We start from the raw sequence: 17459 nt of genomic DNA, 5'->3' as shown, positions 1-17459 counted from the left end.
ATCCAGCAAACTCATCCAAACAAAGCTCTATTGTGGGATACATGGAGTTGATGCGTTAGGAAAGGATTGACCCAACCCATCGAATTGGAGAGAGAGAGAGAGAGAGAGAGAGAGAGAGAGAATGAAACTGTAATATAATTACATTATGCAGTAAATAGATTTTACATGTTACACAGTTTGAATCGAGAAGCAAGATTTCAAAATTGCGTCTCTGGCTTAACACATCTTCACACGTATGATACACTAGAATACAATAAAAAAATGCCCTATACCTCTCTCAGAAGTATCTTAGAGACCCTCACTAGCCATTGAAGAAAATAATCAGGTGTTGGAAATTATGCCTTCTCATCACTCACCTACTCATAAGTTTGTGCTTCTTTTTGGTCACAAGGTGGCGGTGATATGAAAAACATCATTCCGCTTCTTTCTGGGCACAAGGTGGCGGTGATTTGAAAAACAACGCTGCGCTTCATCCACTTTTCAAAACTTTTCTTCTTTGTTGACCAATGCATTTAATTGTCTTTCTAACTGCACACCCCCCCATTAGAAAACGGACTGATCAGTGGAAAATTGAAGACCAAGTCAAATTCAGTCCACCATTCCCATAGCATGGTGACAAATTGGGATGAGAGGCACGTTACAAGAGACAACACAATATCAACAATAAATTAGATAATTAAAGCATCAAGACACGCAGGGGCATACATGTAATCATGGCATTATTTAGAATTCAGAAGTAGGGAAGTAAAGCGAAAATAACTTCTTTTTTTTTAATTTTTTTATATGTGAGTAAAGCGTAAATAACTGCCACCAGGTAAGAACATTTGCCTCCTGTTGAACATTCCATCATGTCTCGACTATCAAAAACCAACTTCGGCAGCCATGCTGCTTTTTATGTCAAATGAAAAAAACTGTGTGCTTGTTGCATGCATTACCTGTGATAGAGTGGCTTTTAGGGTGCAAGTGTAGGTTGGTTACTTTGTTATAATGGTTTGCACAGGAAGAAATGTCTGTAGTGGCTTCTAGGCACTATTATTTTATAAAACATCGTTTCAACGCATTGTTCTGAAACAGTTGAGTGAAATTCAAATGCAACATTGGCAAAATTTGGCAGGAATGAGTGAAACTACTATTTCTTTTTGTTAAAATAAAATTTTGGTCACTGAAGTGCTTATCAAATTTCAATTTCATATTTGAACTAATGCTTGTTTATGATTGATCGTGTTTTAAGAACATCTCAACATCAACCTTGTTCTACCTTACGGTCATAGTACAAATAACTGTGACATGACTAGTGTTTTTATACATGTCTGTTCTAGTGCAGATGTATCACATTTAGCCACATGCAGATCTCACAAGATCAGAACAAAGAGACATGTCGGCAGCAAACACAAAAATGGGTACAAGTATGTCATAGGTCTCAATTTGTTCTGATATTTTGATGCCTGCATGTGGCCTAATGTGTTCCGACAATGATACAAGGTGTGAAGAAGAGGAGAAAAATCACAGCAGTTATTGTCATTCGCAATTGATAACTTCATGATAAAATTGGAGTCTGACGGACCAACAAAGCAAACTTAATCCAGCTTATGCATACATACCTGGTCATTTTTCATCTTATGTCTCCGCAATTCCTCAACAAGGTTCTCAAGACTGACATTGAAGATGAGATTGAGTCAGAGTTAAGAGATTACATAGTGAAAATATGTAGTTAGAAGTCATTAGAGATTCATCTAGTACCTTTGTTGCAGATGATTCACTTGATATTGCAGCTCTTTCTCCCTAGAGGTGGCAGGGGACATCTGCATGGTGCTCAAATTTAAGATCAATTAACCAAACGGCATGCAACTGTTGTCTAAAATACTGGCTACTTTTTAACAAGTAAAATACTGGACTACGTCTTCCCTCATAATAAGTTAAATGATGAAACCATTTTACAAGAGAAATTATATGTGCATAAGCGAATCATCCTATTAGTCCCACCTATTCTCGAATCCTAGGATAGAGATAATCAAGAAGTTTTATTCATAAAAGTGGGCAAAGGCCAAGTACACAGGAAGTATACATGAGAAGTACCCAACTGGGTTTACCACCGAAAGTAAAAAGTCATGGACATTTAGCCCATTAAAAACAAGAACCCCATTAATTTAATCTCCCACTAAAAGAACGATCAGTATGAGGCCATGAGGATGCCAGCTGGCCACATCTAAACCAAATTCTCAATCTCATTTCGACTAGATAGTTTCAGGTGATAACATATATTCTCGCTCTATATATGCCATTGGTGATAATTTCATCTAAACCAAATTCTTGGACATTTTATTGCATTTAGCAAGAGATCATGTTCCATCAAAAGAAAATACCTGCAGCAGGTCACTTGTGACAGCAACTAGTGGCTCTGGTTCTGGTTGCTTGCCTGTATCAAGCAAAAGGGGTTAAATCCAACAAATTCAGTGCTCGTAGGATAAAGCAGAAAAGATGTGAATGATCAAGGTGAGAGACATACCAGAGGTTTGTTCCACATACTTGATCAATTTAATAAGTTCTTCCTGTCAAGATTTAAAAAGAAAATAATGGACTATTTTCAGACATAGTATCTCTACAATGTAGGGAAGTTTATATATAGATATAAACATACCCTTTGCATGGTGTTCTGCTGCAGAATACATTGCAGAGATGGGAGAAATGAGGCAGATTTAAGGTTAATCTTTGTTGGACTGGTTGAACCTCCAGAAACTGGGCAATTTATGCAGTTTGTAGGACCCTGCATGCAGAAAAAATGGCAATGGTTATAAAGCCATTGCCTAAAGGATAAAAATTCAAGCATCATGACAATTTAATCAAAATAGTCACAATTATATATCATTCGCAAAGTTCATAAGGAAAGTTTTTGAGAAAATTCACAATGATAGACGTTAAAACCTCAAGGATGCTAAGCAAGAAAGAGATGGTCAATAAATTCAAACCAAAAGAAAAACCTTGCATCCGAAGCAGTGCTTCACATTGAGATGAGCGTGTAAGTTGCACCCAAAATATAACACAAGCTTAAAACTGAGACAGCCACCAAAAAAATAGACACCATATGCTGATGCCTATCCACAAGATGACGATACACTAAGTAGCAGTGCCACTGAAAACAATAATCATACAATGTAACGATCTCTGCTATGCAGACTATATATGCTAATTTCACTCGTATTCCTTTCAGATCTCAGCATAGTTTCACATAAAGGCCAGTCCCAACCCAAAGCTCCCCAAGTGACAACTATGATCAATTTGTTTTCTGCATATGGATAAAGATAATTTCAAAAGTGTGAAAAGATAAGCAACCCAAGTGTAAGGGAATAGATCAATTACATATGACCAGTCCGAGAAGGTCAAAGAGTTCCAAAAGCCATTCCCACACATACTCATCAGTCCACAGATTAAAAACTTAAATACAATAGGCTGCTTTTGAGATATGATATTAGATTGATGGAATCCATATGCTGACCAGAGGCTGAGTTGGGTTGATTCGTGATGTAGCCTATGAATGCATATATACCTTTGGGCTGAGGTCAGCTGAAGTGACTTTAAAGCGCCCTCTACGCTGTACAACCGATCCTTCTGATGTATCCTCAACTGCATAAGCATATGCAGTAAGACCGGATGAGTAATGGAGTATTGAAAGCTTGATAGCATCTTTGATTGCATATAGGACTGAGTTAAAAGCAAGAAAATTGCAATAGACATACCAGATGAAATCTTATTGGCATCTTTTTTCTGACGATACAATATCGAACCACTGTAGTTTTGCTCGGCTTGAAATTTTGTTTGTAGATAATCCCTTTATAACAGTTTCAAGACAGGAGTCATTTACACTGAACAGAATCCAAAGCTTTTAACTCGCATGCATAAGAATGGTTAATCCCTTTATAACAGTTTCAAGACAGGAGTCATTTACACTGAACGAAATCCAAAGCTTTTAACTCGCATGCATAAGAATGGTTAAAAAAAGTATAGGATCGACAACAGATATTTTTTTTTAATAAACTACAAGATGACATAATGTTGCACATCCAAACAGCAAGCACACTTTTAATGAAAAGATAATGCTGACAATGTAAAATTCCTGTCACAACAGCGCCTCCAACCAGTTAAGTTCCAATCAAGTCAAGACTTAATTCACCATGGTTTCTCGGTTACCACCCAGTGGGTGTCCAAACAGACACTTCAAGATGAGGCCTCAAGAGTTCTAGCAAAATGAGTGAAGGGTGTAGGTGTATTTGCAATCGCTGCTAATGTTATAACCATTTTTCAATGTGCTTAAAAAAGTCTTGACATAAACTGCAATAGTAGTTTATGATTATAATTTTTACACCACCCTCGGATTAGTCGGGACTTTGTCCCGGACACCCGGTGCCAATAAAGAAATATTATTATAGTTTTTACACAGTTGTGGTATATTGTAGGACCAAGCAACCCCACCGCATACTTTTTATTGGGCTAGCTTTAACGCAAATGATCACTTCATTATTTACAGCTTATGCTCACCTACGCTACAATGCCACATGAATGTTGCAATGCAGTTTCTAAAAATACATATTCACTAAGGATATATCACGTGTTTGACATGTCACATCACACACAGAACTGAAAAAGAGCTACGTCCAAAGGAGGACATTTATATGTAACAATTGGTTAAGGCAATACATACTGAGTGCATGTTACCACGAAATTCACAACTTATGTTTCATGACCTAGCATTTCAGTAAGACAAAGCTCCAAGCAAGAAACCATATTTCTGAATTAGTACTTTCAACTTTGAACGGAACCCTATAAATACTAGAGTAATTGAAAACATATACAGCTCCATACAACCCATCTATCAAGTAAGAGTTTGACAAAAAACGTAATTCATATAGCAACAATACAAAACCATACACAGAAAGATTGTAGTACCACTGCAGGTATATATTATGAGCATCAACAGAAGAAGAAGAAGAAGAAGAAGAAGAAGAGCAACAACAATAATATCAAAGTTCAAATATTTAAAAGTGGCTCACCTGTCCCCGTCACCAGCAAACTTTTTAGGAGAGACAGCATTCTCTGCTAGTACTGAACTGCTCATAACTTTTTTATGCTCAGAAATTACATGCTGTGGTAAAATACAACTCTGTCCTGAACTCTCACCCTCATTTCTTCCATTTTCTTGATCCACAGCTCTTGGACTACTCACAATAACATCATCCTCACAAACATCAAAACAACCTCTGCATTAAAAGAAACAGTTGCTTCAATGAAGTATGAATTGCAGCACTGACAAAAATCAGACTGCTAAATTTATTATCCTCTAATTTAGTGCAAATGATGCAAAAAATAAAATAAAAATAGAGGCAGATAATATCTGGAAATATTAAAAAACATTTTATGCAACGAACTATTTGTTAGCATAATAAAGCACTTCTCTATCACCAAGTGCAAATAAGATATTTTTAATATGCTTTGTTCCAGGAGAAGATTATTTAGTTGGCCAAGAGATCAACTTTGAATAGTCAGGACTGTGACTTCTGAGGGCACAAGTAGAAGACTGCCATGCATTGTTTTCTTGACCAGATGCTAGGGTGGCTTGGAAAAAATTTAGCCCCTAAAATGATTTTGATTCTCATTGTCATTCAAGTTTCAGTGTGTTAGTATGGCAACTGCATAAAAACAATCTGCAGGGGGAATGGCTGTGTTTCTTACTGCTGCTTTGGGAACTGGCAGCCCCCACCAAAAGCAGTGTTAAAGTTAAATGTGGATGGTGCAACCTTTTCTAACATCTAAAAATCAGTGGGAAAATTTCAAGAGATGAGAAGCTTAGTGTGGTTATGGCTTTAAGTAAGATCAAGTATGGGATGGATGAAGTTAAAGATATTGAAACTGTAGCAATTTTGAGGGGCTTGTTTTTTTTTTTTTTTTTTGATAAGTAATCAAGAAGTTTTATTCATAATAATAGGCAGTTTTATTCATAATAATAGGCAAAGCCCAAGTACACAGGAAGTGAGGGGCTTGTAGTCCATTTATCATCATGGTATACCCTTATTCTTATTGAGAGAAATTCTTTATTAACTATTGAAGTCCTGAAATCTTCTTCCACAAATCTTTCTCGTCAGGGACCCCTAATTGAAGACATTAAGGGGCGGCTCAAGGTTTTTAACAGTTTTGAAGCCGTCCATGTATGCAGAGAAGCAACTGATGTCGCCCATAAGCTTGCCCAATGTGCTAAATGTGTAAAGGATATGGTGATATGGTGGCAAGATGTCCCTGAGGTAGTAAGACAACAAGTACTGGTTGAATCCAGATTGTAGTGATTTCATTAATGGTAATATAATTAAATTTTCCAAAAGAAATACGACACAATAGGCGGGCCAAAAAGAAGTCATACTTAAGTGCTTGCAGAGGTTTCACAGGAAAGGAAGGGAGTGAACTGTTCAAATCACGAATATCATTGAACCCATCCTGAAAAAGGTATATGTCAAAACATTTGTAAGAATGAACTATAATTCAAATATTCAAGGGAATTTTGGAACTTAAATGCAATTAACTGAGAGAAAAATGAGTGTATTTCAGCAATGGTCATAATACCTCATCATTATGGTGAGCATTTGGATGGTTGACCCTTTCCTGGGACAGTCTCTCAGCTGGGAACCCAACACCATCATACCCATCTTTCAGCTTCTTACTAGCATCCAGATCTTCAGAATTTGGCATGCCATCATCCCGAATCTGTGAGCAATAAAGTGCTAAAATAAGGTAAAATATAGCCCCAGTATACTTTTCACCAAAGAAACCCTTTTCAAAGGAATCATGAAATTACATGATTAAATAAAACAGTCATTGACACTACTTACAAGGGCAGCCTGAGATTTTAAATCTTCAAGGTTGAAATTCCAGGCACTTATGCCTCGAATGTACTCTTGCTGCAAAGTAACAAGTATTTACATTTATGGTGTCACTCAAATTTTTTCTACAAATAATCAAATATTAAAAAGCACAGAGAACGTAGACCAAGTACACAAGATGTATACAAGAGGAACACCTTATTAGAAATAGGAAAATATACAAGAAAATCATGAAAGCTCAGGATAAATAAGCTTCTATATTTGAAAAAACCTTCTTTATGATAGTAATTATGAATATAAACATCAGTTCTCAAAGCAATCAGTAAAGAATGAGGGAACACAATAAACACAATAAATGAGGTAGGTAGAACAAATTCTAGGATAAGTACAATCATCCAGTAAACCTAAGCTTGACCCGGTGTTGTCAAAGGCGAAAAGTAACCTTAAGGCACAAGGCGCTCACCCAAGTGAAGGGGCCAATCCCTAAACATAGTTAAAATACATGTTATGAACTCAAATAGTTACCTAAAGTAAAAAAGTCCGATTTGATTCAGTTTTTCCTCCAACTGATATTTAATAATAACATAAAAAATATTTTATCAAATGAAATTAAGATAAGATTGAGTATTTGTTCCAAAGAAAAATATAGATCTCAAGAAATGTATATTTTTCTTTTATAGGGAAGAAATGAGCTTTTAAAAATAAATAAAATAATAAACAAAACTTGATCAAGCTAAACTAATTTATAATCTATGTGAGTTTTATAGAGTGGGAATGTATTCTATGACCTATGCTAAGCTAATTTCTGACATTTACAATAGAGTCTCCAAACATTTTCTTTCAAATATGCAAAAGTGCAGAATTTTGTGTTTTTGCCTCAAGTTATCCTCAAGATCACATCTTGTTTACTATCCTCTTTTGGAGGTCCTCCCACGAGCTCATAAAGTGGGTAAGCAGAGAGAGAGAGAGAGAGAGAGAGCAATCGGGAAAACAACATGGAGAATTCTACTATGACTTCGTCAGGTTTTCTTTCCTTCGTAATGATTTGAACCCCTAGTTTGTTGAGGGCAGGAGATGCCACTAGGTCCAAAGACTACCGTCCAAAGAAGAAGCTCATTTTAGAAAGGATGAATTACATGCCCATTCCACATCATAAAGCCTCAAATAATGGGAAAGAGAAGAAAGGAAGGAATATGTGAGAGTTGAATGAAATGCTATTTGTTGTGGACAATGATTTTGAAGAATTTTCACCTGTGATAACTGCTCCTTATCCCCATATAGAGCTTTGTTCTGCACAAGAAGATCAGCCTCTTTTGCCTGAAACAGAAATTCCAATTCAAGCAATTATATCAAAGGTAATGCCGCGCCTGCGACAGCTTACATAAGAGAGTGGTTTGGCAAGATACCTTCAGCATTCTAAAACGATCACCTAAAAGAGCAAGGCCATCAAGAATTCCACGAGCAAGATATTCATTTGCGCGTGCATGTTTAAAGAAAGGGTGCTTTAATAGCTTTTCTGCAGTTGGACGTTTCTTTGGATCCTTCACTAAGCAAGTGGCTACCATCTCTTTGAAAGACTGGAAAAATTAAAACCCTTCAATAACAATATTCAAGAGCACTAGCTGTCAGAAAGATTCTAGTAAAAAGTACATACCTTAGAAAATCTCTTGTCTCTTTCATAGTCCAAACCTGGAGGTGCATTTTGTAAAGTCATCAGCAAAACCTGCAATAATAAATAAAGAAGACCAAAAGATTAAATTGTGAACTTATCCAGCAAAAATACGCAAAATATATGCAGTATACAAAAGCATTGTAAGTCGGAAGAACTCAGAAATATACTTTCATTGGTGGGTACTTGGAAAATGGGGCATGGCCATGAGCAAGCTCAAGTGCTGTTATTCCAAATGACCATATATCCGCTCTATTTACAAAGATTGAAACAAAAATAAGATTGAGCAACTGGGAAAAAAGGGACGAAAAACATAGATCAGAGAAGCAAACCACTGACTTGAAGTCATAACCATGCAATTGCTGCATAACTTCAGGAGCCATCCTGACCAAGGAAAACAAAACAAAAACAGTTTCAAACCATGATATAAAAATTCAACCAACTCTGGTGGGATCTCAAAAAGTGGAAAATCATGGAAGGCCCAAGGGCAGCAAAATCAAAAGAAATCTACCAGCATGGAGTCCCAACAAAAGTATTTCTGGAACGTTGCCTATCTCCAGTATCAAACATGCCAGCTGATACCCCAAAATCACCTAACTTGATTGCACCATTAGAATCAAGTAAGATATTCCCAGCCTGCAAACCAGAGTTAAGGATATTAATAAGAAAAACACATAGGAATCTATGGGAAAATATAAAAAAGAGTTTTTTTATCAGAAAAAAATGGAAGTAAATATGATATATATATATATCAACTGTCATACAGACGATAAAACAGATATCTCGATTTTCATCTACTGCATACTGCACCACAGAGATTTAACACAATACCAAGAAGTATAGCTCACCTCGTCTCAAAAGGAAGTCTCCTGAGTATCACATGATGTCAAGAACTCTTGGCTTTAGGAAAGTATTTTCATATATTTGTTACAAGACATGGCATTAACAGTCAACTACTTGTAGTGGAAACAACAAGATATTAAGGTGTTGTACTGCATAAATAAGGCACAAACATTATTGATTATTAGGAGGAGAATGACAGAACCAGGTGCAGTGTTAACTTCACATCTCTTTTCAAAGAAAAGACAATTCTCCCAAGCATTAATGACAGAACCAGGTGCAGTGTTAACTTCACATCTCTTCTGAAAGAGAAAAGACAATTCTCCCAAGCATTATATGATGTCATGAACTCTAGTTGTTAGGACACTACTTTTGTATCTTTTTTTCTTGTAAGACACGGCATTTGTTGATTACTACTTGTAGTGGAAACAATAGCATACTAAATTGTGCTGTGCTGCAGAAATAAGGCAAAAACATTTCTTGGCATAAGAATGATATAAGCGGATGCGGTTCGTTACCTTCACATCTCTATGGATGTAACCATGGGCATGAAGATAAACAAGAGCTTTCAGAACCTCGCGCAATAAAGTAGCTATAACAGGCTCCTCAAAACCTTCAGGAAAAGCAGATTTCATTATATGAAGGCAGGACCCACCAGCCATGTATGGCATCACAACCCAAAGGCTGTGGGCAGAAGTGAAAGAGCAATGTGCCCGTAGCACATTTGGATGATCAATCAAGGTCATTGTCTGTACCTCTCGCCGGATACCATCCTGCATAATTAAAAAAATATAAGTAAAATACATCTCAATGTGACAGTAACTTTCAAATAATTATTGATCAGGTTAAGCAGTTAAAAATTTTAAGATAAGAATCAGTATAGAAAGCGTGACTTAAAAAGAGATGTTAAAAGAAGTTCCATTAATAATGTTTCCACCTATCAGATAGGCCTTTCAAACATGAGCAACTGATTCAACAATGTTTCAGTCAATTCTCTAAGAAAAGTCTAAACTAGACATAGATGTGCTCATGTATATGTCCTGTATACTTGGGCTCTTTTTGTCTCCCTTTTGATCAATAAAATTTTTTTACCGATCAAAAAAAAAAAAAATCTCTAAGAAAATGCTCCAAAATGTAAGCGCTCTACAAGATATTTGCTACATCACATCACATTGCAAGCATAACAAGTGCAAACCAAATACAAATGTGTGCCAAATATCAGATATCAACTAAATATAAAGACAATTTATATGATAACGTACATAAATAGGCACATACCATGTCATTACTGCACTTTTCCAGATCAAGAACCTTGATTGCAACTATCTGATTGCGTGGAATACAGAGAGCCCTGTACACAGTGGCACTGACTCCTTCACCAACTTCTTCATATAACTTATAATCCTTTGCATTGACAGGAAATCTTTTCTCCGATACATGCTCCATGGTTTCTTCTTACATGGAACCATTAACACCCTCTTTAATCCTAAATGTTCCAGAGAACATGAATAAAATGTACGCCGAGGAGGTAGGTGTCGTCAACTCGATGTGGGGTTTCTTCCAATTTGGCAGCATTTTCCCTTTATTCAACACAAAATAGTAAGTGTATCCAGTGATTTCATCAAAAATTTTGTATACAAGATCTCCCAAAGTCAGAATGGCCAATATTTACAACAACTCTCACGCAACACTGACTAATAACAGTGCATACAGGATTTGATGATTCAAATATGTCAAAGACAACACACTGCAGTCTATTTAATGATTAGTCAACCCCATCCCTAATGTCCTCAGCAGAACAGCATGCTAATACTATCCAATCCTGAACTATAAACAATGCTCCCAACACTAACTCAAACGTTAGTGTACAATTTCCAAGAAGAATATGACAAATTAATATTTCTAACTCCTACAAAATTATAAAGGCAGTCACTAGAGTGGTACAGAAGTACTTATGGGAAAAAAATGGTATGGAAGCTGAAGCAGAAACAATTGGCCATTTAAGGGTTTAAAATAATTATTTCGGCATAATTTTGAAATAAACATAATAGACGCATTCAACACCAGAATGGACAAACAATATACAGAAGGATGACATTGCCTACGGCCCTACACTAGTTTGTGACTCAGATCGGGAACAGTATAAGGAACTGATTGAACTCCACAATCTCATGGTTTCAGGGAAAAAAAAAGTGCATGAACCAGGAGTGATTTCAATAAATATGCAAAAATTTCTACCTTTTGTGTGTGTGTGTTTTTGAGATTCTGTCCCTCGTTCCCGGTTTTCCAGATATTGAATTCTCATGAGAAAATCTTAATTCATCAACAAAGAAAAGGAATTGGGAACTTTCTCTAATTAAAAAATACTTCTTCAAAGAAGGGACTTGATCAAAGTATGGCGCCATTGCGCCTTCCATGCATTAAAGGGATGCTGACATAAAAAATGCATTATAGAATTGCAACCAAAACGGTTTCAAGGACAATCAATCAAACTCTAAAATGAAATTGACCCCAAAACACTATTTTCGTGCACATGGGAAAAACATATTTTACCCAGACAATTTCCGTTAAACTTTCATTATAGCTAAATTTCTAAATTCCAGATTGCACTGGCACAACGGTAACCAAAGGGTACTGCCCAAAGAGCCACATCACCAGCAAAATCAACAGGCACCGGCTTACTCTTAGGCAATTAATCTGATTTTAAATCATAAAATCTCCCTCTAAGAACAAATGCCAAACACTCCCTGATTTCTATCTAAAGACAGATAAGCAAAACCAGTATCTAAAGCAGCCGTTGTTAGCATAACCCCGAATTTGATTTCCAATGCAATGCTTACAGCAATGATCAACAAAAAATAGCACTTTACATTCCGATTTCCTAAAGCAAAATAATCGCAAATAGATAGATAGCAAAGACCAAAAAATTCAACTCCAGGCCCATCCCAAATCCCCAACTTAAAGTTGCAATCACTCAATTTCCAATTTCACCTAATTCAATAGAAGCATTTCATTTAGAAACATTGAATTGATTCCAAAAGTAGAACATAACTTTCACGCTCAACGAATCAACAAAGCAATGAATTGATTGAAATATTTCCTTATTATTATTATTACTACTGCTTTTTGAAAAATCAAATCGACAGAATAAAAGTAAGTAAATAACTAAACAAATAAAAGCAGTAGAATTAATCGGGCCGGATTACGGACGGACCTAGGGTTTCAGTAGCAAGTACATCGAATCAGAACTGAATCGGACGGGTCTAGGAGAATAGTAACCCGAGCTCTGACAAGACGACGTCGATTCAGCTGTAGTTCGACCTGAACTCTTGATGGTCATGAAGACGGGACGACGATGAAGGTTTTCAGTTTTCAGGGTCTCTCTCTCTCTCTGTCCAATGTGTCTCTGCGTCTATCTGTATCCAACTGTACGAGTCTAAGGTCCAGCGATCGAATCTCTCCCAGTTTTCTTATACGGAAAATTAATAAATAAATAAAATATATTACAAAAATTGAGACTAGAAGCCTAGAACCGTTACAAAAGTAGTACAGAATCTGTTGAGACAAAGCTGGTTGACTCAGTAACGCAATTGTCGCCTCTATAAGAAAATACTCCTTATCTCAAAACCAATGGCAGCAAAAAGTCTCGAACTATTTGTATATTTTTTGTACTTATAGAGTCGATGACATTTGATACTATAAATTTGAGTCAAAATGCAAATGAAATCTTTATTGACCCAACAAATTACATAGTTTAATTAATTTAGTAAATAATGCCCCGACTATTTTTTTTCCCAAAAAAATAGATCAGTGAAGAATTTGATCTCCCGTTTCTAAGCAACAATCATGATCAAGTGAATGGATGCAAAAATTAAAAAACCTAAATTCGGGATAAAAAAAAAAAATTATGACTGTATTAATATAGGATTAGGCTCTTCCATTAATATCCAAATGTGCGCATAGTTATGACCCGATTGGATAGTGAGATGTGATGAGACGTTTTTAAGTAAAAGTTAAAAGTTGAATAAAATATTGTTAGAATATTATTTTTTAATATTATTATTGTTTTAAAATTTGAAAAAGTTGAATGGTTTATTATATTTTATGTAAAAATTTAAAAAAATTGTAATAATAATATAAGATGATATGAAACCATTTTTGCATCCAAACAAAAACTCTATAAACCCTAAAAAAGCGGATTCATTAATCCTTCTTTGAATAAAAATACGTACTCAAAGTTGAAAGCTTCTAAAAGAAAGTTTGAAAAAAAAAATACGCATGTTTCGAATCGACAATAAAATTCTAGCGGTACTGACTTTTTAAGTATATATATATAGAGCAATATATTTTGAGTGGTATTATATAACTATTGGCTAGCCAGCCAGGTACCAAGGTTGCAGTTCATGAAGCTGGCATGCATTAAGGCCAGGCACATGCCAAAACTTGAAGCCATGCAATTTAGGGAAAATGCCCTCCTGGCTTGATCTTGTCGAGGTCCTGAAGCTCATACTTGCTTGAGAGAGAGAGAGAGAGAGAGATACACACACATGACAAGAATCATGAAATGCGATACGAAGCAAATTAACCTGGCCTCCCTCTTGTTTTAAACGGTGATCTGCATCCAGCTTCCAGCTTCATTATATATATTAAATTATGGCATTATATAATATGCCATATAGAATTTAATATCACGATGATCATGTGTGTACGTAGCTAATTCAGGTTATATATTTATGTGAGCATGATAATAATTTCCATATGGATCACTTTGAGCTATATGGAATATATATATTTAACCTTTTGTTTGTTTGAAGATCCATCTTTAGATCGATGTGAGTACAGCTTCCAGTTCGAGTACGTCTTATATATAAGTGTTGTTCTAGTTTCCTATTTTCTTTCATTATTAACTATGTATGGCTTTTTATTTCCAGCTGAATGTTGAAATGGTTTCAGGATATAGAGGAAAACATACATTCTATGAGACCCAATGTAAGAAACCTTCGAGTCGCTGATGATCTCCATCGTAAAGGTCTGATCATCTGTAAAGGTGAATATATACTTAATTCCCTGCTGATCTATGGTTCTGCTAATTTCATCACGCTGTGAAGATGATATTTGTACTTATGTGGAGATCATCATGAACCAGCTTGATGCAGAGACTATAATCTAAAATTCATGAAGCATGCATCCAGCTTGGAGGCCGTGACTCCCCGAATCCTTACTACAGTAACTCGGGGAGGTGATCAACTCATGCATGTGAGGGCCTTACATTAATGAAAATTTTATATATATATTTCATCATTAGCAAGCACTCATGTGTCCTGTGATATTGGCAAACATTAATACCGCATTTCCATAGAACAGTTGGCTTTAAGAGATTCCAAGTTCAAAAACTATATCAATATATGGATCGTGAAGGCTTTACAAAGAGTGTGTATATATATATATATATATATATATATATCTTGATCAGTGACTAAGATCGATCGGGAGATGAATGATGAAGAAATCGATAGGTCATGCATGCCATCATATGGATCAGGCCGTACGCAGATGCGTACAATACTCGTGTCCGACAAGAAAGGCACTTCGATCGACAATGTAATTTTATGGAGTTTGTTAAATCTTCAGTAGCAGGCAATGATATTCGACCGGCCGTGTGATGACAGAAGCGGAGAGGACAATAATAATGAGGATGCATGGATGAGGGATGCAGTACTATATATACTATCTGAACCTAGTGATATAAAAAATGGTACGTGATGCTCGAGGCCATCATGCATGGTCCTGCTATATATGGACTGAGCCGGTAAGTAGATCATTCGCTAGGGTTTTCATCTAACTTAGAGGTGAACGCGCATTGAATGGGTATATAGAAACTCATTCTGATCATGTATATCATGCAGATATATAGGAACTCTTTTAGTTCTTGACAGCATATAATGCAAAAGTAGTGATCCGGCCAGAATTAATCTGTGATCACTGATATGAAATGAATGGTACTATATATATATATGCGCTTAGTAATATTTGGTGGTATATATATATGGTCCAAGACTATGAAATAGTACCATGAAATGTTATAGACAGCACAAAGGATTAATTTAATATCCGCATCAAACCAAAAGGGGCCAGCTGCCGGCGGCTCCAGTATTTTCGATCACGGCCTCATGGATTTCATGGGAAGACTGGTTCGGAGCTGTGTAATATTAATATTCTGTGATCACTTCATTTAGCATATATTATATCCAGCTATGGAAATATGAAAACGTACTTATTAAACATCTTTTTTTGGCACGAGTTAAAGGCCAAAATATGGAAGTGGTAGCATAGACTATATATATATAAGAAACATTAGTTTCAATCCTTTCGTTTAGGTGACAATGCAACGTCGATGCGAGATATTTTTGCGTACGTCGAACTTGCATTATAATGGAAAGCAGTGACAATGGGGCCCCTTTTTGGTTGATAATTTCCCCGCTTCAAGGGACAGCTCTCACACTTGCCGGAAGCTTGAAAATGACTTTGTACTTGTACGTGGAATCTCAACCACAGGGTTTAGGCCACCTAGCGTACGTTGCTCATGTACAATCTATTATTATTAATCCTATGTAGATGCGAGAAAATCTTTATTCCGGCAGTTAAATTCCCACTAAGAAAAAGTTCTGATCATCCTCTATAGAGGGTCAAAAAATAAGAAGAAAACATTTTTTCCAAGCCAGCCAGCTTTAAATTAAAACGATGTAGTACCATTATAAAAGGAATATTATAGTCCGTAAACGATTTTATTTTATTTTATTATTATAATTTTTTAAAATTTTTATATAAAATATAATAAATAATTTAATTTTTTTAATTATTAAAAATTAATATTTTTTTTATTTAACTTTTAATTTTTATTTAAAATTAATTCATCTCACCTTATTCTCCAAACAATTCTATTGATTTGGTTCAAGAGGAGTAGGAAGCTGCTGACCTCTTGCGATTCCTGTAATTAATATTCGTCTGTCATCCCTTTTTTTTTTTTCATGGCGCCTTGCAATGACTCCAACCCGGCCATTGCTTAGAATAATAATAATACTGATATTAATTTAAATCTATTTAATTATATTTAGTTCTATGATAATTCGTGTAGAATCAATCTTAGCACATATATATAAATATGTGTGTATATCTTAATTACAGTCAAAATTATTATGAAATAGTTTATAATATATATATATATTTTGGATTAATTAAACGGTATCATTTTCATTCCTTTTGTTTAAAATAAGGCACGTAAAAATCGGCCTTCTTTTTCTTTTTTCAAAATAGACAAGCTGGGATAGGCTCATGAGTCATGAATCTATATATATATATATACTTCGATGTTAACAGATCAGACAGAGTTATCTAGCTAATTATTATATAAATTAGTACAGTGAAATTTCGAAAGATAGAAGACATCGTAGTACGTTTGACGTACGTTGGAGTATTCTAGTACTCTAATTAAAATATATCTACAGTCCCTTTAATTAGATCATGCAGTACCCTTATATTATAATATAGTACATACTGCTAGCTGTTCATATTTTTGTAAGTGGTGGTTATATATTAATTATAATATTAGAGGATAAAAAGGACATGATCGCATGAATATTCAACTTAATTTAAAACTATATAAATGAATTAATTATGACATACATGTCGCGCCACGTATACAATTTTTAGGATCATATAAAATTAAGGGCAATTTAGTTGTGAAGCTAGCATGAGAGTACTTGAAAAGTTTGAAATTTAATTCCCACTCTTAAAATGAATGTAAAAGTCCTTAATTTAGAAAGCATCATGTTGATCAGCATCCCTTTTACCAGCAGTTTTAGGTACGTACGTACGTAGGACCTTTTAGCTCATGTATGTACCATCTTTGACATTTGCAGAACTCGCGCGCGCACAAACATATACATACATACATATATATATATATATATATATATATGAGAACTATTGTAGACACACAAAAATTATACAAACATAAACCTATAGATTGATGTGATTTTATAAAATCTATTAGATCTACTTTATAATAAAAGTAACTTTACAATCTG

The 17459-nt window shown here is 35.3% G+C and overlaps 1 protein-coding gene across 2 annotated transcripts; it reads right to left on the bottom strand.

Annotated features, from left to right (window-relative positions):
• Nucleotides 1-117: 117 nt before the first annotated feature.
• Nucleotides 118-12824, bottom strand: LOC108992816 (serine/threonine-protein kinase BLUS1-like). Of its 2 annotated transcripts, none has more exons than XM_018967470.2 (21): nucleotides 12587-12824; nucleotides 10651-10952; nucleotides 9891-10145; nucleotides 9044-9168; nucleotides 8872-8916; nucleotides 8703-8784; nucleotides 8518-8586; nucleotides 8270-8440; nucleotides 8115-8180; nucleotides 6873-6941; nucleotides 6607-6747; nucleotides 6407-6480; nucleotides 5046-5252; nucleotides 3735-3826; nucleotides 3545-3621; nucleotides 2639-2764; nucleotides 2507-2549; nucleotides 2364-2416; nucleotides 1741-1802; nucleotides 1602-1653; nucleotides 118-555 (listed from the first exon to the last, which is right to left on the bottom strand). In XM_018967470.2, the coding sequence occupies exons 2-21, from the start codon at nucleotides 10816-10818 to the stop codon at nucleotides 544-546; spliced, it is 1989 nt and encodes a 662-aa protein (XP_018823015.1). In that variant the 5' UTR covers nucleotides 10819-10952; nucleotides 12587-12824; the 3' UTR covers nucleotides 118-543. The 2 variants fall into 2 exon arrangements, with proteins under 2 accessions (XP_018823015.1, XP_018823014.1); XM_018967469.2 differs by having other exon boundaries at nucleotides 118-528.
• Nucleotides 12825-17459: the final 4635 nt, after the last annotated feature.

This window comes from Juglans regia, chromosome 1 (genome assembly GCF_001411555.2).
Source record: "Juglans regia cultivar Chandler chromosome 1, Walnut 2.0, whole genome shotgun sequence".
In the NCBI taxonomy this organism is placed as follows: domain Eukaryota; kingdom Viridiplantae; phylum Streptophyta; class Magnoliopsida; order Fagales; family Juglandaceae; genus Juglans; species Juglans regia.
Note: the sequence above shows the minus strand (reverse complement) of the source record. Positions and strands in the feature narration are given on the sequence as shown.

Coding starts and splice junctions, on each gene's coding strand:
- LOC108992816 (XM_018967469.2), bottom strand. CDS start 10,818: ATGGAGCATGTATCGGAGAAAAGATTTCCTGTCAATGCAAAGGATTAT. Junction 2,550..2,638: donor AGCAGAACACCATGCAAAGG/GTATGTTTATAT, acceptor AAATCTTGACAG/GAAGAACTTATTAAATTGAT. Junction 1,803..2,363: donor TCACAAGTGACCTGCTGCAG/GTATTTTCTTTT, acceptor AGCACCATGCAG/ATGTCCCCTGCCACCTCTAG.